Genomic DNA, 24,309 nt, shown 5'->3' with positions numbered 1-24,309 from the left:
CAATTCAGGTTTGCACAACTACAGAATGAGTAAAATGAGGTAATACATAAAAGATCTGCTCAAGACAACTGGACTGGCGGCATAGAAGATAATAGGAAACAAAGATCAAAACACACAAAGTAATGAACAACGTTTTATTTTTATGCTGCGAATAAAACCCCCAGTCTGCCGAGGCGCACGTATGAGTGACGTCATGCTGGGTGGGTTTAGAGACACAACACGTAGCTACGACTCCAGACTGTTAGGAACATTAACCATCAGAAAACAACGAAAAACATGACCTTGTTCTGTATGTAGAGTGTGTGTGTGTGTGTGTGCTCGATGCTCCAACTACCGCAAGACGATAGAGTCCGTTATTGCATCACCATCTCTGTAGTTTGCCTGTCATGATTTTGGTGGATTCTGACTAGCAGGACCATCATGCAGTGTTCGGTGCATTTCTGACAACAGTCGAAACTTTGTGGCGTAGGGGTAAAGGGCAATTATTTCACTAGGCACATGATACCCACCCACTTCATGTTCTTGTAACACCCCTCACGCATTTTAAAATTGGTTTTGAGAAAGAAATTGAGAAAGCGTTGTGGCGACATGACAAAAACGATTGAGTAAGACAAAAATAATGCGACAGGGTACTAATCCTGTTAAACTGAGTCTGTCTAAACTTGATCAGAACACTACCAAGATAGGTTATCTACTTCATGTAAAAAATAGTTTCAGACTGGGAAAACGGTCACCCATTTATTTCTGTGCCATAATGCAAAAGAATAGCTAGATCATTCGAAATAAGTGTAACATCACTTTAACTTGGTGCCTGTTTTAGTAGTCCGTTTAATTTTAAAACAAACTTCTTTTTTTAAATAAGGACCACCTAGTTCAAACAATGTCCAAATTTTATTTTACACTGCAGTGAGCACTATATTGCCCAAGTTTCATATTTCCAATATATGCAAATGTTATGACCGACGTTTGGTACTACTAGCATCTCAATGGTGACCCTAGTTATTCTGTAGCATTAAGGCACTACAGGAGTAATTACGCCTATTTCCTGAGAACACTGAAGTACTTTGCTGTCTTTTAGTCATCCCTTCATTTGCACACAAAGTAAGGCTGTATTTTTTTCTAAGCCAAACGCATACATCTGTAGAATCCACGTTAAGGAACCAATATTCCAGGAATCCAAGGCCAAACTGAAAACGTGTCCGCAGTCAGCAGGGGGCATTGTACCATGATAAGATTAACGTAGTCATCAACAACTGTACTGGAATACAATCTCAGGATTTACAGAGGACACCACTTTATAAAACAACTTTCAACATTGTAAAAGTGCAACTGTGTACATTTCCTGCAAGATCCAAATCAATATTTTAAGTACTTCAATCATGCAGATTGGCATCTGACAATATTCAGTGAAAGTTCATAATGTTCCTGTCAAATTTTTGCCAATTCTGCCTGATCATTCATATCTTAAAAACATAAACCTCAGTGTATTGCTAAGTAAGGGCTAATTGCTGAACTCAAAAAAGCTTTTTAATTCAAAACATTTTGGATGACCAATTACGTTGACATCACTTAGCAAGCTATGAACCTTTCTGCAGTGCCATGGACCAGTTAGTGGCATCAAATGGTGTTTGGTTATTTTGGAATTTGCTAAATCATACATTGATCATGAAGTGAATGGCTTGGTTAGTTTATGCTGTACTATGAAAGGGATTCAGGGTGTTGGAACACATTTCTATTTCATGTCAGAATGGGTGCTGAACTATACTGAAATATGATGACATTTTGTGTCCACAACATAAAAGCAAGTACCCCCCCCAAAAAAACATTATGCTAACGTATTAAATAGCTTTCCCACCAGGCCGCTAACAGTGCAACCCTTCTCGACTGGCCCATTAGCCAAGAAGTATGTAGATGAAGTGTTTAGTCAGTCCACATAGGTCGACTGTAGCAAACAGCAGCATCTTAAACTATTCACATTACCAGTAGCCCTTAAGTACAGGGCATAAGCCTATACAATATGTGAAGGACATCACAAATCCTATGACCCTTTACCCATCTGAATCCCAATACCTAGTTATGCAACTGGAACAGAACTACATTACAGAACTAGAAGCCCACATGTCAACATCTAACATCCTCCCCCTCTACACTTCAATGAAGAATGTCATGGCAACCAGATGGATCCCTATTGGTTAGAAACCACATGAGCGTGAGGACAACCGGACAATAAGGGATGAACAAAACAAGATACGAGTATTTAAAAAAAAAAAAAAAAAAAAGTACCGCTATTTGAGAAGTGGGGTAGCTAGCTAGGTACAAGTATGTTTAGATGTGTAGTAGAAAAATACACAGCAGAAAGCTGTGATTGAGACCACAGACTATTTTGGTGCCAACGTACAGAGTATATCCCAAAAATAAAGCTATGTCATTAATCATCACAGTGGGATAGCAGGCCCCCGTCACCCAACAGAATATTATCAAATACAAGTTTAGGAACGGGTGGGTGGGGGGGAGAAACTGAAAAGAAAAATACTGTCATCCCTATGAAATATGATCTTTATACACAGTCAGACACCTTGAAATAGGTTGTAGAGAGATCTTGACATTTTGTGACGGATTGCATCGTTTCCATTATTGAAGGATATGGATAAGAAGTTGCATTCAAGCAGTCTACCCCAGTGCTGGTGACAAATATACAGCTAGTACACAATCTTCATTCTTTTAGTCAAAAAGGGAGCAACCAAAACCAATTTTATAGCGCAAGTTGTTGCCCCTGTCCTTGGATCCTTCCTCCAGCTGCCTTACACAGCCACCTTGTTGTCCTTCTGGAAAAAAGGGAAGATGACACACCACAGACCGGAGATCATTCTTCTTTTCCCCAGGATCTCTGCACACTTAAAACATGTTTTACTTCTACTACTACGCTCCTTTACCGGGATACACAAAACAAGGGAAATCCTTTCAGTACATCCAGTGTTAAATGACAAGAAACTGCATTTTGATCGGATACTTACCAAGAAAAGAAATGTATTACCATTAATATTTCTGTATTTTTTTGTTGTGCCTAAAGTGACTAACCATGCATTCTCTTCCTTGTAGGAAAACCAGAGAAAGTATTCCTGTGGTTGATGTTTGGATAGCGACAAGGATGATTTCATAACTTCAAGACTGAACCTCGAAAATAAAATGATTTACCCTGTACTCTGAGAAGTCAGCAAACTCCCGTCCTCCCTGGCTGCCCCGGTATCCTCCCCTGTAACCGCCTCCTCCATGCGGTGGCCCAAACGACCCCCTGCTAGCTGAGCGTCCTCTGCCCCCGCGGTAGCCCATCCCACCACGGCCCCGGTAGCCGCCGCGGCCCCGGTTCTGGCGCAGGGGGATGCCGAACGTTTCTGCGTTCATCCGTCTCTCCTCGGCCCAAGTCTGCCTCCGTTCCCTGGGACACAGAGCTTAGCGTTAGCTTAGCGTGGAGCTAAAACTCAGCCTGTGGCTACAAATACTGTGAAAGAACCTCTATACAATGAGCAGATCTATGAACAGATTTCAAGATGGAAAGCGCTACTGAGAAACCCAGCAGTTGAATTGTTTACTGTTGTATTGCAAGAGATCAAATATGAGAAGCCAGCAAAACAAACCTTGGGAAGCCAGTGTTTCCAGCCCTTTCAGCTGCTTTCCTACAAAACACAACAGGAAGTCATGAGTGAGGATCACTTCACAAGCCAACACATGTATCACATGTATTCCTCAACCAAATTCAATGCATGTGTGGAAAGGTGGATGGAGATGGGAAGGTACCTGGTATCGTCGCAGGAGATGTTGTCAAAGAAGGACTTGGACTTGTCGTAGTAAACATTGCCTCCCAGACCGTCTCCTGTTCCCCCCCCTGTTCCCCCTCCTTCCCCCCCTCCTCCTCCCCCCCCCCCCACCACCTCCTCCCCCTTCCTCCTCTGCATTCCCCTCGCTGTTCTGGGTCTCCACCCCCGAGTCGCCCTTGTCCTCGCCGTTCAACGCCTTCTCCGGCTTCTCCGTTTTCTCATCTAGGAGGAGAGAAAAGAAATCTGTTGAATATGGACCTGCATGAAAATGCAATCAGCCATCAATGCCAAAATAAAACTCTTTAAAAAAGACAAAAATGTAAAAAACAGCAGTAAATGACCGGTCTGAGCTCCGGTGTGACTGTGCAGAGGCGCTGGTTCGTTGGTTACCTTTCAGTTTCAGCTTGCTCTGGAACTCTCTGTCTATGTCCTCCTTGTTGAACTGGGCGTTGGCACTCTCAAAGTCAAAGTCCTTCTCGAACTTCATGGGCCCATCTCGGCGCACGTTGAAGCGACCCCTTCCGCGGTGCCCGCCTCCACGGCCTCGCCGGTTGGTGGGGGCAACGCCAGCTGAGAGAAGAGGATGGGTTAGTGACCTACAGAAAATGGTTCTCAACACTAGTTCTCAAGTTTTATCAACACCACAATAAACAACCGATGGCCAAAAGTAAACAAACTGAAGTCATTATGAGGCAGATGTCTAATGGCAATGGAAAACAGCACATAAATACCTACATATAAAACACTTAACTATGCTGTTTAACACCAAACAGTTAGTCTTGTCCAGTAATAGTAACTTACATGTAACAGAATTACATGAACATCATATACGCATTAACATGTAGTGTCCACACACCACACAAATAGATTTATGAAATATACTGGTAGAATGCTGTTAAACATCACTTACAGCAGGTCAATATGCGCCAATTAAATGAAAACACTCGTAAAGGAGAGAAGCTGTGCGGCTTAAAAGATGAGTTGCGAGCTTGACAGAAGTCACACGGCATGCAGTCTACATGGGCATGGGATGGGGGGTACGAGGATGGGGGGGCTTAACCTGCGGGCCTTTTAGTGGCATCTCTGCCTTCACCCCGGGATTGCTCAGACTCTGGTCTGGGTGCTTTCTGGCCATCAGTGCCTGGAATGGTACAATCCTTTAGTACTCAGGAACACCTCTTTTTTTTTTGGGGGGGGGGGGGGGGGGGTCCCCAATAACCCAGCACATTAAGTTGTCACATCTTTTGCACGTAGGAATAATTGCAAACACTGAAGAAGGAAACTGTTCAAATACTTTTGTGATTCTCTCTGACTACAATGGTTAAAACACACAGACATTCACATAAGTATCAGAGGTCTCACCTGAGGAGCTGAAGATGGAGTGGATGAGCCCAGCTGTGGAAGCCCTGTCTGCAGAGATGTTGTGAGAGGCAGGGGCGTTGCGGGGCGCGGGCCAGCCCTGGGTGCTGCGACCCCCCCTGGCGGGCTCACCCCTCCTCAGGTCCGGCCCGTCCAGGTGCTGGGCCCTGGGGCCGGTGCTGGCGGCAGTTGGGGGGGCGGTACGGCCGGGGGCGGGGCTCCGACGGCTCAAGCCAGGCGCCGGTGCAGCTACGGAAGGTGTTGCCTGGACAGCCTGGTCCAGGGTGGGACTCTTCCTCAGGGGATCCAGGGAAGGGCTGGAGCGACCTGGGGGAGACACACAGCTCAGTTCCACAACAGGAAATGCACAGTTTGAGGCCAAACTAAAATCGCAAAGATTCACTCAACTGGATTGTCCATTACAACTGGTTTCAATGATGTGTCAATATCAAATTTGAAACTCTACAATGCTTGAGCCGTAAAACTCATGCATCCTCTGAGAATAATAATGTGATTTTCAAGCAGTTTGTTTACTGGAGCATGCGGTTATTGAAGGACTTATTCAAACTGTGGTCCTTTGGAAAATGAATAAATGGTGCAGAAAGAGAAATCGATATCAAAGTTTGAATCTTAATATCCCTAATGGCACATTAACATTCTAGATGTGGCGTTCGTAAACAAGGTCTTGGCTCCCGGTTCAGTTCCGTATACAATTCAAAATCCTCCTGTTTACATTCAAGGACATCTACAACCTCACCCCCCGTATCTGTCTGATCTCCTCCAGGGTCCCACTACCTCCCGCTCCCTCAGATCCTCTTCCTCCATACACCCGTCTGTCCCCTCTGCCCGCCTCACCACCATGGGGAGTAGAGCATTCAGCCGCTCTGCTCTCCGCCTCACCACCATGGGGAGTAGAGCATTCAGCCACTCTGCTCCCCGTCTCACCACCATGGGGAGTAGAGCATTCAGCCGCTCTGCTCCCCGTCTCTAGAATTCAGTGCCACCCCAACTCAGAAATATGGATTCATTTCAAATTGGAACTCAAAACCCATCTGTTTAAAACTGCTTATTCCATTTAATGTCAATTAATTTCCCTTCACCTGTTGTTTTTAATGTTGTTGTATTCTTTATTTTGCTGCTTTTAAATGTGTTTTGTACCCTGTACGGTGTCCTTGAGTGCCGAGAAAGGCGCTTTTAAATAACATGTATTAAGCTTTAGCCATCAGGGAAACAATTAAAAAGCATAAGAAGCCAATAGGAATACAGGCGTGTTCAGATGCTAGGTCCCTAGTTCATTCTCAAAATGGAAGCTCCTTCATCAACATTGGGGGGGAAAGAGACCCCCCGCAGGGTCGGCTCCCTGGTTACTGCACTCTGACCCCCCGCAGGGTCCGCTCCCTGGTTACTGCACTCTGACCCCCCGCAGGGTCCGCTCCCTGGTTACTGCACTCTGACCCCCCGCAGGGTCCGCTCCCTGGTTACTGCACTCTGACCCCCCGCAGGGTCCGCTCCCTGGTTACTGCACTCTGACCCCCCGCAGGGTCCGCTCCCTGGTTACTGCACTCTGACCCCCCGCAGGGTCGGCTCCCTGGTTACTGCACTCTGACCCCCCGCAGGGTCCGCTCCCTGGTTACTGCACTCTGACCCCCCGCAGGGTCCGCTCCCTGGTTACTGCACTCTGACCCCCCGCAGGGTCCGCTCCCTGGTTACTGCACTCTGACCCCCCGCAGGGTCCGCTCCCTGGTTACTGCACTCTGACCCCCCGCAGGGTCCGCTCCCTGGTTACTGCACTCTGACCCCCCGCAGGGTCGGCTCCCTGGTTACTGCACTCTGACCCCCCGCAGGGTCCGCTCCCTGGTTACTGCACTCTGACCCCCCGCAGGGTCGGCTCCCTGGTTACTGCACTCTGACCCCCCGCAGGGTCCGCTCCCTGGTTACTGCACTCTGACCCCCCGCAGGGTCGGCTCCCTGGTTACTGCACTCTGACCCCCCGCAGGGTCCGCTCCCTGGTTACTGCACTCTGACCCCCCGCAGGGTCGGCTCCCTGGTTACTGCACTCTGACCCCCCGCAGGGTCCGCTCCCTGGTTACTGCACTCTGACCCCCCGCAGGGTCGGCTCCCTGGTTACTGCACTCTGACCCCCCGCAGGGTCCGCTCCCTGGTTACTGCACTCTGACCCCCCGCAGGGTCGGCTCCCTGGTTACTGCACTCTGACCCCCCGCAGGGTCCGCTCCCTGGTTACTGCACTCTGACCCCCCGCAGGGTCGGCTCCCTGGTTACTGCACTCTGACCCCCCGCAGGGTCCGCTCCCTGGTTACTGCACTCTGACCCCCCGCAGGGTCCGCTCCCTGGTTACTGCACTCTGACCCCCCGCAGGGTCGGCTCCCTGGTTACTGCACTCTGACCCCCCGCAGGGTCCGCTCCCTGGTTACTGCACTCTGACCCCCCGCAGGGTCCGCTCCCTGGTTACTGCACTCTGACCCCCCGCAGGGTCCGCTCCCTGGTTACTGCACTCTGACCCCCCGCAGGGTCGGCTCCCTGGTTACTGCACTCTGACCCCCGCAGGGTCCGCTCCCTGGTTACTGCACTCTGACCCCCGCAGGGTCCGCTCCCTGGTTACTGCACTCTGACCCCCCGCAGGGTCGGCTCCCTGGTTACTGCACTCTGACCCCCCGCAGGGTCGGCTCCCTGGTTACTGCACTCTGACCCCCCGCAGGGTCCGCTCCCTGGTTACTGCACTCTGACCCCCCGCAGGGTCGGCTCCCTGGTTACTGCACTCTGACCCCCCGCAGGGTCCGCTCCCTGGTTACTGCACTCTGACCCCCCGCAGGGTCCGCTCCCTGGTTACTGCACTCTGACCCCCCGCAGGGTCCGCTCCCTGGTTACTGCACTCTGACCCCCCGCAGGGTCGGCTCCCTGGTTACTGCACTCTGACCCCCCGCAGGGTCGGCTCCCTGGTTACTGCACTCTGACCCCCCGCAGGGTCCGCTCCCTGGTTACTGCACTCTGACCCCCCGCAGGGTCCGCTCCCTGGTTACTGCACTCTGACCCCCCGCAGGGTCCGCTCCCTGGTTACTGCACTCTGACCCCCCGCAGGGTCCGCTCCCTGGTTACTGCACTCTGACCCCCCGCAGGGTCCGCTCCCTGGTTACTGCACTCTGACCCCCCGCAGGGTCCGCTCCCTGGTTACTGCACTCTGACCCCCCGCAGGGTCGGCTCCCTGGTTACTGCACTCTGACCCCCCGCAGGGTCGGCTCCCTGGTTACTGCACTCTGACCCCCCGCAGGGTCGGCTCCCTGGTTACTGCACTCTGACCCCCCGCAGGGTCGGCTCCCTGGTTACTGCACTCTGACCCCCCGCAGGGTCGGCTCCCTGGTTACTGCACTCTGACCCCCCGCAGGGTCCGCTCCCTGGTTACTGCACTCTGACCCCCCGCAGGGTCCGCTCCCTGGTTACTGCACTCTGACCCCCCGCAGGGTCCGCTCCCTGGTTACTGCACTCTGACCCCCCGCAGGGTCCGCTCCCTGGTTACTGCACTCTGACCCCCCGCAGGGTCCGCTCCCTGGTTACTGCACTCTGACCCCCCGCAGGGTCCGCTCCCTGGTTACTGCACTCTGACCCCCCGCAGGGTCGGCTCCCTGGTTACTGCACTCTGACCCCCCGCAGGGTCGGCTCCCTGGTTACTGCACTCTGACCCCCCGCAGGGTCGGCTCCCTGGTTACTGCACTCTGACCCCCCGCAGGGTCCGCTCCCTGGTTACTGCACTCTGACCCCCCGCAGGGTCGGCTCCCTGGTTACTGCACTCTGACCCCCCGCAGGGTCCGCTCCCTGGTTACTGCACTCTGACCCCCCGCAGGGTCCGCTCCCTGGTTACTGCACTCTGACCAAGACTCATCCTTGGGCAGGCTGGGTGGGAGCTGTGGAGATCCACCTCGTGTGGTGGCCATGCTGTGCAGAGGAACCCTGTAGATGGCCTGAACAGTGTTGAGATCTGTCGCACACTGCCCTGGTCCATGGCCAACCACTTCTCTCTCACACTTTACAGTACCCTGAGCCCTGTCTCTTCCCTGACACATGACCCTGTAAACACCCCCTGCCGTGCTAGGCCACCAAACCTCCCTGACCGTGTGCATCTCCCAGTCGCTCCTCACCATAAAGATCCCCGCTGAGACTCTTACCGACACCGACGGCTCCAAACTGCGGAGAGACGAGGGGGCTGGTGGTGAACTGTCCGTACTGGGGCACCGGGGCCCGGTTAAACAGACCATAGGACCCCCCAGGTTGGAAGGGCGGAGCGGGGGCAGCAGCAGGTGGTGGAGCAGAGCCCAAGGAAGACTGGGGTGGAGAACAGGAGGGTCAGGGGTTAACGGCAAGGATTGGTGCAGCACTTCGTTGAACCGTTTCCTGGAAGTATAACCTAAATCATAGATTGATCTCCATCTTAACGTCTACATAAATGCATCCAGATCTTTACATTCTAATAACCATATATATTATATAAATAGAAATGTGTCATGGGAGGTCAGAGTAGATCTCATCATGTGGGTGACAGATGTGAGGATGTAGGCGAGGCGGCACCTGGACTATAGCAGGATCTTGGGGGTGAGAGCTTGTGGGTTTGGGGGGTTCACACACAGTGAGGTCCTTGATGTCGCTGCCTCGGAAGATGATGTACTCGAAGATCTCATCCCTGGGCGGGATGGGCCTGTCCGTGGGCCGGTCCTCTGTCCCAAACGAGCGAACTGTGGAGGGAGGCATTAGCTCAGCTGGAGTCCATGAGTTCAAAAGGTTCACAGCAATGTGTGAGGCAATTTCTGGATGTAGTGTTGGTTTGTTGTTCAGCATTGGCATATGTTTGACATATAGGTCCAGTTTTGGACATGGCTTAGTCCTGGACTGAACCTTTTCAATGGGGAAATTGAATTTCTAAATTTCTGAAGGACTAGGCTTAATCCATGTCTGGGAAACTGGGCTGTAGAGTTGGTGCATTTTGTTTAAGTATTAATACACTGCTGCTGCTACCTTGTGTTTACACACAGATTGCATGCCAATACGTGGCTTCTTGAACAAAGATGCTAGCTATCTTTCCCCAGTCAATTCATCTGGCGCGAGACAATTAGTGCCCTGCATTCTGTAAATGACAACTTAAAAAGCGAGTTCTTGTTTTGCTTGGCTTGAATTACGTGCCTTTTTCCATATAATTTTTACTGGATATCTAAAGTTAGCAAACCGGTTTAATTTACTGTCAATGGACTATGTTTTGCTAGTTAGCTAGCTAGGCATGCTTACATTCTAGCGGCCGTGGTAACAGATGACTTGGACAACCTGGACCGTAAGCATGTGAACTCCCCCCATTCAAACTTATAAATTGAGTTCACAAACCTTTTATTATTAAATTGTACAGGCCAACATGTATATATACTTTTGACTGAGTATACATTTGTAAAACACACATTATTTTGTTTCCCCGAATGGTTCCTATCTATGAATAGAGTGCGCTCTCTGACTACGTATGAGACGCTAGCTAGTCCATCATAACTAGCTCTACTACTAGCTAACTTTACAGTACCCAACAAGTCAGTGACTTGCAACTGGCAAACAAATAATATGGTCAAGATCAAGCTCAACAATACTGTATTTATGGCAGATCCCTACAGACAGCTTGCGAGTAATTCTGACAAAAGCTAGAGCTAAATGTAATTGCTAATTGACGTCTTGCTATCCTAATGGCTAGCTTGCTATCCAGCGCCAGTACTTTACCTTTCGCAAGTGCGACAGTAGAATTTTCGGTATCAATAGTGTAAAGGATCCCCTCGTAGCGAATCTCGGCCTTCGAGATTAGGCTGATTTTGCTACCGATATAGGGAGTTCCTCCACTCATTTTGTCTTTTTAGACTATGATCTTTAAAGAGCAAAAATGCGGCGTTCTCCCTAGGAGCCGTAAATTAATTAGCAAAGAACCCCCTATTGCTTTCACTGTTTTTGAACCTCTCTGACTTGCTATTCTTGTTGCGACCACAATATGGCTACCTCATTTTCCATCGTCGTTCTTAACGCGGGATTAACGAGACATCATAATATCGCGCGATTTCACCGTGCCTGGGAATAAAGAAAGCAATGGCATAGATCAAATATCTCCACACTGGTCACACGTTTTAACCCGAAGATAACAATTCTACGAGTTTATTAACATGCATGTTCAATTTTATATCTTTATAACATTGTAACTCAGCTAAAACGTTGATTTGATGCAAAAAAAATTGACTTCTACATTCGAAGACATTTCTAGGGTGTATATTTCTATGATGGAAAACACCACACTGCCTGCACGCATGCGTACATTCTAAAATACGATTTGCACAACGGTCTATCATCAAAGATGGCGGGAGCCTCCGACCCACTGGAGGACATGCTCTTCAATGAGGTAGATGAAAAAGCAGTTAGCGACCTAGTTGGCTCATTGGAATCACAACTTGGAAGTCAAAAAACTTCATCTGCACCATATTCCGAGGCAAAGAGAGAGGGGCCTTCGGGCGCTGTCAATCACTTCTCAGGGAAACTGCGTGACCAAGTGGGATCTCCGGAGCCGCCGCCACAACAAGGACATTCTAAAGCAGGGTTAAACGAGGAAACGAACGCCGATGAGGCGCAATCCAACAAGATTCTCACCTCTTCTACCTCTTCTATTTCTACCGGGGGTGTAATTAACGCTGGTACAAATTTACAAACACATGCAGCATCTCCCGCACCAGGATCTGCAACTTTACCTGCTCAGACAACCAGCTTCAACAGAGGGACTGTTTTGGGTCCTGCAGGCACAACGGTAGCGGCTGCCCCAAACCCCAACATCACAACTGCAGCGGTTAGGACTGCTTCACCCGGATTACAGAGTTTGAACGGTAACACCGGACCCGTGAAGTTGGTGAACTCGCCTACCATCGCTGCCCAAACCGGGCCTGCCGTCTCTTTGGCCAACACTGTAATAAGTACTGTTAGTGCTGGAAGCTCCAATATAATAGTGTCCATGGCCTCGCAGCCTAATTTTCCTGTACCTCAGACTACCGTGGCTTCTCCCACTGTTGCGTTACAACGGCATCCTAATCCAATCTCCAGTGTCTCACAGAACGGAATAGACCCCAAAGTTTCACCTCTGATCACGCAGAGCGCAGGATCCCCAGGTCAGGCCACCACATCTCAGGTCATGAACCCTAGCAACACAATCATGAGCCCCAACATGGTGGTGCAGAGCCAGCCTGTGCCTGGCAACCCCGTGGTCCTCGCCAGCACCCCCCCGCCTGCTGTCCACTCCCCCATAAGCCAGGTGCAGAGCACAGTGAGCCCGGCTGTCAGTCTGACCGCTGGGGTCAAGCCGGCGGTCAATGGAGTGGGCCAACCCACCGTCACCATCATGAGGCCCCCAGGGCCAACCGTCATGGCAACCTCCATCCAGCAGCAGAGGCCCGGGCTGGTGGCCAGTCCCACGAGGACCGTGGCCCCCCAGCTGGCTGCCAGACCCCCCCAGCAGACCACCATCCAGCTGCCTCCTGGCTTCACCATCCCTCCAGGTAAGGCTGGCACGCTGAGAAGCGGGATCACCTGTCTGTGATGCTAGGTAGAATAAGATGATCTGATTAGTAGCCTCACACTTACCTCCCCCCTCCCTGCTCCTGAGCATTAATAACAGGGAGTCAGGTGGCTGAGCGGTTAAGGAATCAGGCTAGTAATCAGAAGGTTACTTGTTCGATTCCCCGGCCGTGCAAATTATGTTGTGTCCTTGGGCAAGGCACTTCACCCTACTTGCCTCGGGGGGAATGTCCCTGTACTTACTGTAAGTCGCTCTGGATAAGAGCGTCTGCTAAATGACTACATTTAAATGTAAATAACAGGCCGCCATTGACAGCGTGCCAAGTCAGGTCAACTTGTGACCATACTGTTGTTGTTTCAAAGTAGCAATGTGAGGTGTGGTACTGACTGCACCTCTGCTCCTCCTCGCAGGCATGGTTCTGGTGCGGACAGAGACAGGCCAGCTGGTGATGGTTCCCCAGCAGGTTCTCGCCCAGGCCCAGGCTAAGACCCAGGCCCAGGGGGTCACCAACATCTCCCCCAGGCCGGCCACCCCGACGTCTGGGGCCACCATCCGCGTGGCCACCCCCAGTCAGGTACGGACATGCTTGTGATTGATGTTTGTGGACTGTTGTATGGCTGGTTCTCTTCAGTCTCTGGTGAAAACCCTCACATCCACCAAGCAGGCAGGCAAACTGCTCCAGAAAAACACAATACAGTACACATGGACAATACACATTTACAATACACATACACATTTCCTGTTTACTTTTTTGTAAATTTTGTCTTTCAACTGTTCGCAGTTTAGTTACTTACTGTGTTGTGCTTGGATACATGCTGTTGTCTCTGTTTTGTTGTATTGTAACGGTTTTGTTAAGGTTTAATCATATTTCTGTTTTTAGGGGTAGTGTTTTTGCTGTTGTTTTGTCTGTTGAGTGCGGGGTTAGTCTTGTCTCAGTATAATGTTGTTGAGAGCAATGTTAACTTCTCTCCCGTTGGTCCAGAAGGCGGTAACCATGGCTCCTGTAACCATGGCTCCTGCTGGCGTGAAGATGGCTGCTCCCCAGAAGGCCCAGACGGTCATCGCCGGGGGCCAGGTCGTTGCCGGGGGCCAGGTCGTTGCCGGGGGCCAGGTCGTTGCCGGGGGCCAGACCCTGGCCAAGCCGGCCGTCCGCCCCACGCTGACACCCACCTCTGCTGCACCTGCTCCACCTCCTCCCCAGGTGGGTAGAGCGATATGGACACACCCTGTACACAACCTCATGGCTGAACACTCACTCTGTACACAACCACATGGCTGAACACTCACCCTGTACACAACCTCATGGCTGAACACTCACCCTGTACACAACCTCATGGCTGAACACTCACCCTGTACACAACCTCATGGCTGAACACTCACCCTGTACACAACCTCATGGCTGAACACTCACCCTGTACACAACCTCATGGCTGAACACTCACCCTGTACACAACCACATGGCTGAACACTCACCCTGTACACAACCTCATGGCTGAACACTCACCCTGTACACAACCTCATGGCTGAACACTCACCCTGTACACAACCTCATGGCTGAACACTCACCCTGTACACAACCTCATGGCTGAACACTCACCCTGTACACAACCACATGGCTGCACACTCACTCTGTACACAACCACATGGCTGAACACTCACTCTGTACACAACCATATGGCTGAACACTCACTCTGTACACAACCACATGGCTGAACACTCACTTTGTACACAACCACATGGCTGAACACTCACTCTGTACACAACCACATGGCTGAACATGGCTCACACTGCAGTAACGTAGCAGTAGTATTTCTTATCACTACATAGTCAGGGGTCCGATGGCTGAGCGGTTAGGGAGTCGGGCTATTAATCAGAAGGTTGTTGGTTTGCTTCCCGGCCATGCGAAATGACGTTGTGTCCTTGGGCAAGGCACTTCACCCTACTTGCCTCGGGGAGAATGTCCCTGTACTTACTGTAAGTCGCTCTGGAGCGTCTGCTAAATGACAAAACTGTAAATGTAAATAGTTTAACCTTGAGAGGGATTGACTAGTTGTTGAGACACAACCCTATACTTTATAACAGTTTAATTACTCTAACCCTAACCACTATACTGTATACGTACCATGTGCTGGCTAACAGTCTTTAAATGTTAAATGATATCTGGCAGTGTAGTTGTGAAGAGTTTGGAAGACGATACTGACACTGGATAAATCATGAGATCACTATCTCTAGGTAGTCCTAGGTCTGTTCTTGTGTGTAAAAGGTTTGTTCCTCACAGGAAATGATGGAAAACGTGAAGAAGTGCAAGAACTTCCTGGCCACGCTGATTAAGCTGGCGTCCCAGAACTCCCCGTCGCCCAACACCTCCAGGAACGTCAAGGGCTTGGTGCAGGATCTGCTGGTACAACTTCCTCGATTATTTTGAGAAAGTCAATGACGTTTTGAAAGTGCGAGTGTGTGTTTTAGTGTCCTTACTAGTGCTTGTGTCTGTTTGTGTGTGCCCTCCTCCCAGGACGCCAAGATCGAGCCGGAGGAGTTCACCACCCGCCTGCAGGCTGACCTGAAGTCATCCCCTCAACCCTACCTCATCCCCTTCCTCAAGGTGGGTTAACACCCCTAACCCTACCTCATCCCTTACGTAAGGTGGGCTAACACCCCTAACCCTACCTCATCCCCTTCCTCAAGGTGGGCTAACACCCCTAACCCTACCTCATCCCTTACGTAAGGTGGGCTAACACTGCTGCTGTCTCCCTGTGTCATGGCTAGGCTAACTTTGTTAGCACACTCAGTTTAACCTCATGTAAAACACTAATGCAGTGCCTAGCCTCGCCAAGATCTATGGTTCTGTTGCTAAGTGCAGCTCAACATTTCAAAAATTATATATAAATATATTTATTTGTCAGCAACCACTCATCTAAACACCTTAACACTCTACACTGCATGTCGTGAGCAGTACACCTGGTGAAGTTTAGCTTCATACAGTGCCCGGTCCTCGGTAATCGAGGACACACACACACACACAGATTCCATCCTTTATAGATAGATTACGTTTTCAAACGTCTAATTGTTAAATGTTTCAGTTTGGTTATGCCGATTTAACAAGTGAAACAATGTCACTGTCAGCGAGCAAACCTTGTTGTTTCCCCACAGAAAAGCCTCCCTGCCCTGCGTCTGTCTCTGCTGAACAACCAGCAGTCTCTGATCTCAGCCACACAGGCTGCCGCCTCTACAGTGATGGTCTCCGCCTCCCCGGTCCTCGCCACCTCCACCATCCGGGCGCGGCTCCCCACCTGCCCCGGGGTGCCCGTCAGGACAGCTGGGGCCCTCGGAGCTTCGGCCACTCAGGTACCACTCAAATACACGGACTGATAACACAGACACATCCCACACTCCTTTATCTGCTAGTCTGGTCTGGTGTGTCCAACACGCAGACATCCCACACTCTTCTATCTGCTAGTCTGGTCTGGTGCCAGTGAGGCACCCAGTGCTTCATATTTAGTGTGTAAGGAAAGGAGTGTTTGTGCTTCAAATGTGTAATGGGATAGTTTTGTATAGATGTGGAAACAACCTGGTTATTTGCATGAGAAATGTATTTGTTAAAGGCAAGGCAAAGGCAAATCTTCGTAAAATTCCTTTGCCATGTGATCTCGTACATAAAATGGTCTGTTGTGGATTTTATAATATGTTTCTCTTTCTGACAACAATATTTACAGTTCCTATTTCACAGCAACACAGCTGCATATTAAACTAGATCATGACATCTTAGACTTGACTGACTCTCTTCCTCCTTCTCCTCCTCTTCTATCCACCTCCTCTTCTCCCCTACTTCTCCTTCTCCTCCTCTTCTATCCACCTCCTCTTCTCCCCTACTTCTCCTTCTCCTCCTCTTCTATCCACCTCCTCTTCTCCCCTCCTTCTCCTCCTCTTCTATCCACCTCCTCTTCTCCCCTACTTCTCCTTCTCCTCCCCTTCTATCCACCTCCTCTTCTCCCCTACTTCTCCTTCTCCTCCTCTTCTTCCAGGGCATGAGGAGACCAGCGGTTCAGGGGGTTCAGACTCGGATGCCCATGGTCATCTCCCCGACCATACGGCCACAAGGTCCATTATTCCCTTCAACATCATCCCCTTCCATCATGGTCCATATCTCCATCTCTGTGCTCTATCATGTGTGCAGATCACCGTGTTCATGAGTGTTGCTTCTTCCCTCCTCCTTCAGGTGCTGTGGCAAGAGGCGGGACCATTATAGCTAGCAGAAGTGCTATTGGCCTTTCTGCTCAGGCCACAGCCAATCAGAAGAAGCTGAGTGACCCTGGGGGAGGGACCTTCAGGTACTGTGATAGAAACAGTGGCAGGGCAGGAATGCTGCCGTTTTGGAAAATGTCTTCTTGTGCCAATTTCTAAATTCTTCCTCTTGCCATCCCTTCATTTTTTTCACATAACGTCTTTAAATGTGTGCGTAGTTGCACAAATCAACCACAAGAGGGCAGTATCTCCCTCACAGCTTGCTTCACAACTGTGCAGTCAGTCTCAAGGTATTTTACCCTCCTGGTAAACGGCTCTTCTTGAGACCCGTCCACTTCTGTCCCTCTCGCGTCAAATATAAACCCAACCTTACAAACTGCCACTCTTGATGTGTGTTTACAAAATGTCACTCCAAAACTCTATCCCTGATGTGTGTGCGCGTGTGTGTGTGTGTCAGAATCAGAACTTGGTTTTATTCTCCATGTAGGTTTACACAAACACAGAAATTACTGTGGCCGGAAGGTGCAAACAATAAACATGTGCGTGTGCGCATGCTTGTGTGTGTGTCCGCCCGCAGGGATGACGATGACATAAATGACGTGGCGTCCATGGCCGGGGTGAACCTGAACGAGGAGAACGCCCGTATCCTGGCAACCAGCTCTGAGCTGGTGGGGACCAAGATCCGCTCCTGCAAAGACGAGGCCTTCCTGCCCCCAGGCCTCCTGCATCGCCGCATCCTGGAGACCGGTATGCTGCCGCCGCTAGCGGCTAGCTGCTAGCGGCTAGCTGCTAGCTTCACCATCTGATTTCATGAGACCAGCAGGGACTCCAGAAGTCTCAAGGCAGCTACAAGCTAACTGTGGCTAGCTGCCTAACAAAGTCAACTCAAAACATAAAGAATATGCCTTGCGGTCGTAAAACCAAGTTATCACAAAAGTTATGAAGGCTCATGGGTAATCAGTCAGCCCGTCTCACCCACCCAGTATTACATGTAGATCTTCAGGAAATACAGACTCCGTTTCCTGCGTGCTGGTCCCTTCTCTGGGTTTCTGTTGGAGGGTGATCTATCAGGAACACCTTTTGGGGAAATTCGATTGGGTTGTAAATGTGCCGGCCAGGGTTAAACAAACCATGCACCTTCAGAGTATCCCCCCTAGCCTGAGTTGAGACTGGAGTGTTGAAGCAGTATGTTGATCCCCACAGTGTAAACTCCAACACGTGTAGATCAGAGAGCTCTCCTCACAGGTCAGATCAGTGAACTCAGTCTCTCCTCTTCCCTCTCTCCTCTCTTTCCCTCCTGCTCTCTCTCTTCCTCTCTGTCTCTCTCTCCCCCTCCCTCCCTCTCTCCCTCTCCTTGCAGCGAAGAGGTTTGGTGTGACGGAGGTCCCGGTGGAGGCAGTGAACTTCATCTCCCATGCCACCCAGACGCGCCTGCGCTCCATCCTGGAGAAGGTGACCACAGTGGCACAGCACCGCACGGACGGTGGCAAGGTAACCACGGTTACTACAGGAATGGTTTAACACAACCACACGGTTACTAGAGGCATGGTTTAACCCTAACCACATGAGGGTGTTAGGACCAGGAATTGAAGGTATAGTTCTGGTCAGATCTCACCTGAGGAAGGCAGGAGCAGGTGTTGCAGGAACCATCCGTATTAACCGTGTTGAGAGTTTTTAACCTCTGATGTTTTGATGTTTAGGCAGGATGTACTAAATGAAATCATAAAACTATATATTTTCTCTCACTTTCCTTTTCCCTTTCTCCCCCCCCTCTCCCCCCTCTCTCCCCCCTCTCTCCCCTCCCTGTCTGGGCAGGATGAGGAATGGTATGAACAGTCGTCAGACGTCAGAACTCAGCTCCGCTTCTTTGAGCAGCTGGAGAGGCTGGAGAAACAGCGGAAAGACGAGCAGGAGAGAGAGATTCTCCTGAAGGCTGCCAAGGTACAAGATATCCCACTCAGCATGCAGTCTGAAACTGTACTAGCAGCTCTGTTAGTCCCCTCAGCGTTTCATCAGTATAACCTCCTCTCCTCCCTTTTCCTCTCCTCCTCCTCCTCCTCCTCTCAGAGCCGAGCCAGACAGGAAGACCCAGAACAGGCACGACTAAAGCAGAAAGCTAAAGAGGTAAGCAGCTGTGTAGCACTTGCTTGTTGTGAAGATGTATACAGTCCTGTTATTCTGTTGGCCCCCCCTCCTCTCCCCAAGCCCTCCTCACACCACACACAAGTCCAAAGCTACCTCCGGCTGTAGACCTCATCTTTATTTGGGGTCAGGTCAAAGGTCACAGTAGCACGTCACCAGGCTGCAAAGGCAGCTGTGTGTGTGTGTGTGTGCCTGCATGTGCATCACTTCTCCCCTAATTAGCGTTGCAGTGTGTTAATGAGGATGTAAACGTTGCCTTGAATTATGTCTTCTGTCGATGCTACTCCTCATCAAACCCCCCCCACCCCCCACACACACACACACACACACACACCCACACACACACACACACACACACACCCCCACACACACACACACACACCCCCCCCCCCCCCCCACACACACACACACACACACACACACCCACACACACACACACACACACACACCCCCACACACACACACACACACCCCACCCCCTACACACACACACCCTGGCCCCTTAAGAGAGGACTGTTCAAGCATAGTTTGCAGCTTCAGCCTTCAGGACACTGGGGTTCTGAGGCGTAGACATGTCGTGCCTCATCCTTTCTCTATCCCCCCCTCCCCCAGATGCAGCAGCAGGAGCAGGCTCAGATCAGACAGCGAGAGGCCAACCTCACGGCCCTCGCTGCCATTGGGCCGCGCAAGAAACGCAAGATGGACTCACCAGGGGGTTCCACTGCCGGGTCAGAGGTACGTGCTCTGCCTCCACACGCTGCAGGCTCCCTCACACTACAACATTACTTCTTGGCCCATCTTCCCCACCCCCCCACCTCTTTGTTAATCCTGCCTGACACAAAAACACACACACATTGTCTCTCCCTCCCCCCCCCACACACACACACATACACAGACTGACTGTGACCAGAGTTGAGTGAAGGGGGTCAGCGCGGGCCTGTGGGCTGTTCTGGGCGTGTCTGCTTGCTCCCTAACCCTGAGGGGGGCCAGAGATACAGAAATGACCCTGGGGCCTCCCAGCCCCCGGGGCCTCCCAGCCTCCGGGGCCTCCCAGCCCCCGGGGGTGGCAGTATGGGTGTCTCCCCCCCCCTTCCCCCCAGGGGGGTGCCCCCAAGCAGCACTCACAAACAAAGACCAGAGAGGCCTCAGCGCCGGGTGAGAGAGCCCTGGATTAGGGGGGGGGGGGGGGGTGCTGGAGCAAGAGAGAACATTTTAGGGACTAGGATTTAGGATTATTCTGCCTGAGAGAGAGGGATATGGAAGTGATATCTAAACACTTGGCTTGAGTAAGAGTGTGTGTTGGTTTGTTAGGACTGTTTGGTTTGCTCACAGGATCACTAGAGACCATGTGGTCCGCACACCTACTGGCCAGCACAAGACAGATGTCACTGATAGTTTAGCAGTTTGGAAGTCGGATACTGTTGCTGATTTTAAAGTTCAGTTTGTTTGCATGTTCAGTAGAAATGTAAAGGTTGCCTGCGTGGTTACGAGAGACGCCCTGCCCCAGGGGGTTGTGGGTAATGTGATCAAGCAGATGAGAGAGAAGGAGCCGCAGGCCAGATCAGACAGTCACCATCCCACTTCCAGGAAATAAACATGATTTAAGTCTCTTTGTTGATGTGCCTACAGTTGGAGTCCAGCACGGCTGACTGAGTCATATTTTATCTCCTTTTTTTGTTCACTTTGTTTCTGACTCTTCTGATGTTTTGTGTGAATGTGGAGCCAAGAGGTGTGTGTGCGTGCGTGCGTGCGAGAGAGAGAGAGAGAGAGAGAGAGAGAGAGAGAGAGAGAGAGAGAGAGAGAGAGAGAGGGGGAGAGGGGGAGAGGGGGAGAGGGGGAGAGGGGGAGAGGGGGAGAGGGAGAGGGAGAGGGAGAGGGAGAGGGAGAGGGAGAGGGAGAGGGAGAGGGAGAGGGAGAGAGAGAGAGAGAGAGAGAGAGAGAGAGAGAGAGAGAGGGCGAGGGACAGAGAGGGGGAGGGACAGAGAGAGGGAGGGACAGAGAGAGGGGGAGGGACAGAGAGAGAGAGGGAGGGACAGAGAGAGGGGGAGGGACAGAGAGAGGGGGAGGGACAGAGAGAGGGGGAGGGACAGAGAGAGAGGGGGAGCAGGAGCGACAGGGAGGGAGGGTTAGCACGCCTGGGGGCTGTTGAACGTTATAATACTGTGATTGTGTTCCTGTATAGACCTGGAGCCTCATTCCTATCCTCTGGTGTCAGCGTGGGCCCGGGGCACATCACAGCCTAGTTCTGGATACAATGGGCACAGCCACTGGCTCTCACAGTACAGTAGGCCAGCGCACGTAGCTGCCTGTCTACAGCCCTAGCACACACACTCTTCATGTTCTCAACTTGGGTCCTAACCTTTTTAGTCTTTAGTTCAGTGGGCTGGTACGGTCTCACTCACTGGACTGTGTTCTCTGTTCACACCTGGGCTTCTGCGGTTAAGGGCTGTGTTAAGAAATATGGACATAGGAATGGACATTGCTAGGTCCTTGCTCCTCTGAACGTTTAACTGAGGCGTTTCAGTGGCATGGGAAGAAATGATTTCAGTCACGCTTTGTTTCATATGATGTTTCATATGAGATCATTTTGTGAAGTATTTTCTTTAGATGACATATCTTATTTTCATTATATATTCTACAGTCTTGGACAATCAGGTTTGTTGGAGCAGGAGGACTCTAGCCCCAGGCCTGGGGTGTACTAGCTATGACTGTAGCTCCAGGCCTGGGGTGTACTAGCTATGACTGTAGCTCCAGGCCTGGGGTGTACTAGCTATGACTGTAGCTCCAGGCCTGGGGTGGGACCTGCCTGACGCAGAGGGGTTGTGGATTAAGGTGTGAGGATCGACACAGGCTCCGCCTCCAGACGGGACAGCAGTTTGGGATAGGCTGGTTCAGACACAACTTAAGGCATCAAGTCAGAAAACGAAGAACTTGATTCTCTTTGAATAAGAAACAGGAAGCTTTCAAATCTCTGATGGTTAAACGATCTCATCGTTTGAGGTTTTCCTTTTAATTTTCAAGTCGAGCCATATTGAATGTGGCTCGAAAATTCAACCACCTGAAGGCTGGCCTCCCCCATAATGGCCCTTTTCTCTGCAGGTGGCCTCAGGCTCGGGGTCGGGCTCGTCCCCGGCCTCCTCCTCGCGGCAGCAGCTCCGTCAGCGCATCACGCGAGTCAACCTCAGGGACTTCATCTTGTGTCTGGAACAGGAGCGGGCCACGTCACACTCTCTGCTGCTCTACAAGGCTCTGCTCAAGTAGAAGCCCGCAGGGGGCCCCCTCGCCCCGCTACAGTCTCCTTGGAAACGCACTCTTCTCCTCTCTCCCTGAACGTTTTAGACGCCCTTCGCTTGCCCACTCTGTCACGTGTCTCTCTAGCCATCAGCTGTCGACGTGCTCCTCCTGTCCTGGGATCTGACCTGCGCTGCGCTGCTGACCTGCGCTGCTGACCTGCGCTGCTGACCTGCGCTGCTGGCTCCAAGGCTCATTTAACATCTAGTTTTAAATGAACAATTCAGAAACGTGTGTTTTTTGTTTGGTTTTTGACGTCACTCTGAGCTGTACCTTAAGAAGTGACTTTAGTCCCAATCTTATTTTCAAAATAAATCCAAGTAGATTTTTACGACAGAGATCTTGCTATCGTGGCCCAACAGATATTCACTCAGGATACCACAGGCTAAATATGGACTTCGAAACGAATCTTTAACTACCACAAAAAAAGTTACAATAATGTTTGAATCTTGTATTTGTACATGTACTGAGTATTTTAACATTTTATTTATAACACATTATTTTGAATGTTTAGGGCAAATCAGTTGCCGTAAATCTTAGATGAATGTACCGGGAGTACTGTGCTGTCCTTCCAGCAGAGTGGACACACCGGTAGACACACTTCAGTTCATGGCATTGAGTATCTTTGTCCTTTTTCTTTAGGCATAAATTCGAAAGATGATTGATATTGTTTTTCTTTCTGTTTGCGTGTGAGTAGCATAATGAAAGTATTGGTATTTACCTGGTTTTTATTGGCCTTTAAGGAAAACGTTTGCATACGTAGGGTTATGTTTTGGTTGGTGTCTAGATATCTGGTGACAGTCCCCAGGACCTTTACGTACTGCCGTGGCCCTTCCCCCTGCCGTGGCCCCTCCCCCTGCCGTGGCCCCTCCCCCTAATGTGGCCCCTCCCCCTCCCGTGGCCCCTCCCCCTCCCGTGGCCCCTCCTGTGGCTCCTGACTGGTCTGACACGTTTTAAAATAAATGTAGGATTCCTGATGATTCTCACACAGCAAAGAACAGGGAGCTGGTTCTACAGAGAGCTGGTTCTACAGAGAGCTGGTTCTACAGAGAGCTGGTTCTACAGGGAGCTGGTTCTACAGGGAGCTGGTTCTACAGGGAGCTGGTTCGACAGAGAGCTGGTTCTACAGGGAGCTGGTTCTACAGGGAGCTGGTTCTACAGGGAGCTGGTTCTACAGGGAGCTGGTTCTACAGAGCTGGTTCGACAGAGAGCTGGTTCTACAGAGAGCTGGTTCTACAGAGAGCTGGTTCTACAGGAAGCTGGTTCGACAGGGAGCTGGTTCTCCTCCACTTCTGGTTCATTTGAACCTAGATAATGAAGCCTAATGAATTAAACATGAGGTTATTACAATAGGCGTCAGTCTGGTATGGTTCACCCTATTTTCTCCAACATGTAAAATAATGCGACAGCTCTCTATACAAAACCCACCATCTTAGATTCTAATTATAAACTACTTTTAATGCTCAGAATATCTTTCCTAGTCTCTCTGTTCAGTATTTTCTAACATAAATGGAATTGTCCACAGCTTCCCAATGTGCTGACATGTTGTCACTTTCATTTGACTTTTTTGGAATGACTGTACATTAAGGGTTTTTAATGCTTTAAATTTCTTTTTTTTACTGTTATGGGCATTTGTTTGTATAGTGCATAGATCTAACAGATACATAAAGCTGTGGTGTATGTAAATTCAGTAATAACCTGGGTCTTGAACATCCAGCTATCATCCTTTGAAGGACACATTTTTGTGACTATTTATATTTCCTACAGTCTGTATTCAAACCTGATTCATTTCAGGCAATGCAATTTTACTATTGTTTGTACCTTTGCAAAAAAAATTAAATAAAGAAATGGATTCAAAAGAAACGTCTTCTTGTT

At 50.4% G+C, this 24,309-nt stretch overlaps 2 protein-coding genes across 4 annotated transcripts; one reads left to right on the top strand and one right to left on the bottom strand.

Moving 5' to 3' along the window:
- Positions 1-120: 120 nt before the first annotated feature.
- On the bottom strand, positions 121-11,234 carry lsm14aa (LSM14A mRNA processing body assembly factor a). Of its 2 annotated transcripts, none has more exons than XM_062462696.1 (11): positions 10,935-11,234; positions 9,753-9,916; positions 9,326-9,509; positions 5,178-5,501; positions 4,876-4,956; positions 4,206-4,385; positions 3,930-4,037; positions 3,796-3,868; positions 3,636-3,674; positions 3,196-3,436; positions 121-2,825 (listed from the first exon to the last, which is right to left on the bottom strand). In XM_062462696.1, exons 1-11 carry the CDS (start codon positions 11,053-11,055, stop codon positions 2,802-2,804), a joined length of 1,539 nt encoding a protein of 512 aa, XP_062318680.1. In that variant the 5' UTR covers positions 11,056-11,234; the 3' UTR covers positions 121-2,801. The 2 variants fall into 2 exon arrangements, with proteins under 2 accessions (XP_062318680.1, XP_062318679.1); XM_062462695.1 differs by having other exon boundaries at positions 9,353-9,509.
- Positions 11,145-24,291, top strand: LOC134021650 (transcription initiation factor TFIID subunit 4-like). Of its 2 annotated transcripts, none has more exons than XM_062462690.1 (14): positions 11,145-12,739; positions 13,170-13,333; positions 13,745-13,960; positions 15,038-15,160; positions 15,272-15,361; positions 15,910-16,104; positions 16,782-16,857; positions 16,976-17,087; positions 17,579-17,748; positions 18,362-18,492; positions 18,817-18,942; positions 19,069-19,125; positions 19,756-19,878; positions 22,243-24,291. In XM_062462690.1, the coding sequence occupies exons 1-14, from the start codon at positions 11,554-11,556 to the stop codon at positions 22,402-22,404; spliced, it is 2,931 nt and encodes a 976-aa protein (XP_062318674.1). In that variant the 5' UTR covers positions 11,145-11,553; the 3' UTR covers positions 22,405-24,291. The 2 variants fall into 2 exon arrangements, with proteins under 2 accessions (XP_062318674.1, XP_062318673.1); XM_062462689.1 differs by having other exon boundaries at positions 13,742-13,960.
- Positions 24,292-24,309: the final 18 nt, after the last annotated feature.

The sequence above is a fragment of the Osmerus eperlanus genome, chromosome 5, assembly GCF_963692335.1.
Source record: "Osmerus eperlanus chromosome 5, fOsmEpe2.1, whole genome shotgun sequence".
NCBI lineage: Eukaryota > Metazoa > Chordata > Actinopteri > Osmeriformes > Osmeridae > Osmerus > Osmerus eperlanus.
This window is presented reverse-complemented; position numbering and strand designations above follow the sequence as displayed.

Coding starts and splice junctions, on each gene's coding strand:
- lsm14aa (XM_062462696.1), bottom strand. CDS start 11,055: ATGAGTGGAGGAACTCCCTATATCGGTAGCAAAATCAGCCTAATCTCG. Junction 4,957..5,177: donor CTCCATCTTCAGCTCCTCAG/GTGAGACCTCTG, acceptor GTACCATTCCAG/GCACTGATGGCCAGAAAGCA. Junction 3,869..3,929: donor AGAGGAGGAAGGGGGAGGAG/GTGGTGGGGGGG, acceptor GGGGAACAGGAG/ACGGTCTGGGAGGCAATGTT.
- LOC134021650 (XM_062462689.1), top strand. CDS start 11,554: ATGGCGGGAGCCTCCGACCCACTGGAGGACATGCTCTTCAATGAGGTA. Junction 17,088..17,578: donor CCTGGGGGAGGGACCTTCAG/GTACTGTGATAG, acceptor GTCCGCCCGCAG/GGATGACGATGACATAAATG. Junction 18,493..18,816: donor ACCGCACGGACGGTGGCAAG/GTAACCACGGTT, acceptor CTGTCTGGGCAG/GATGAGGAATGGTATGAACA.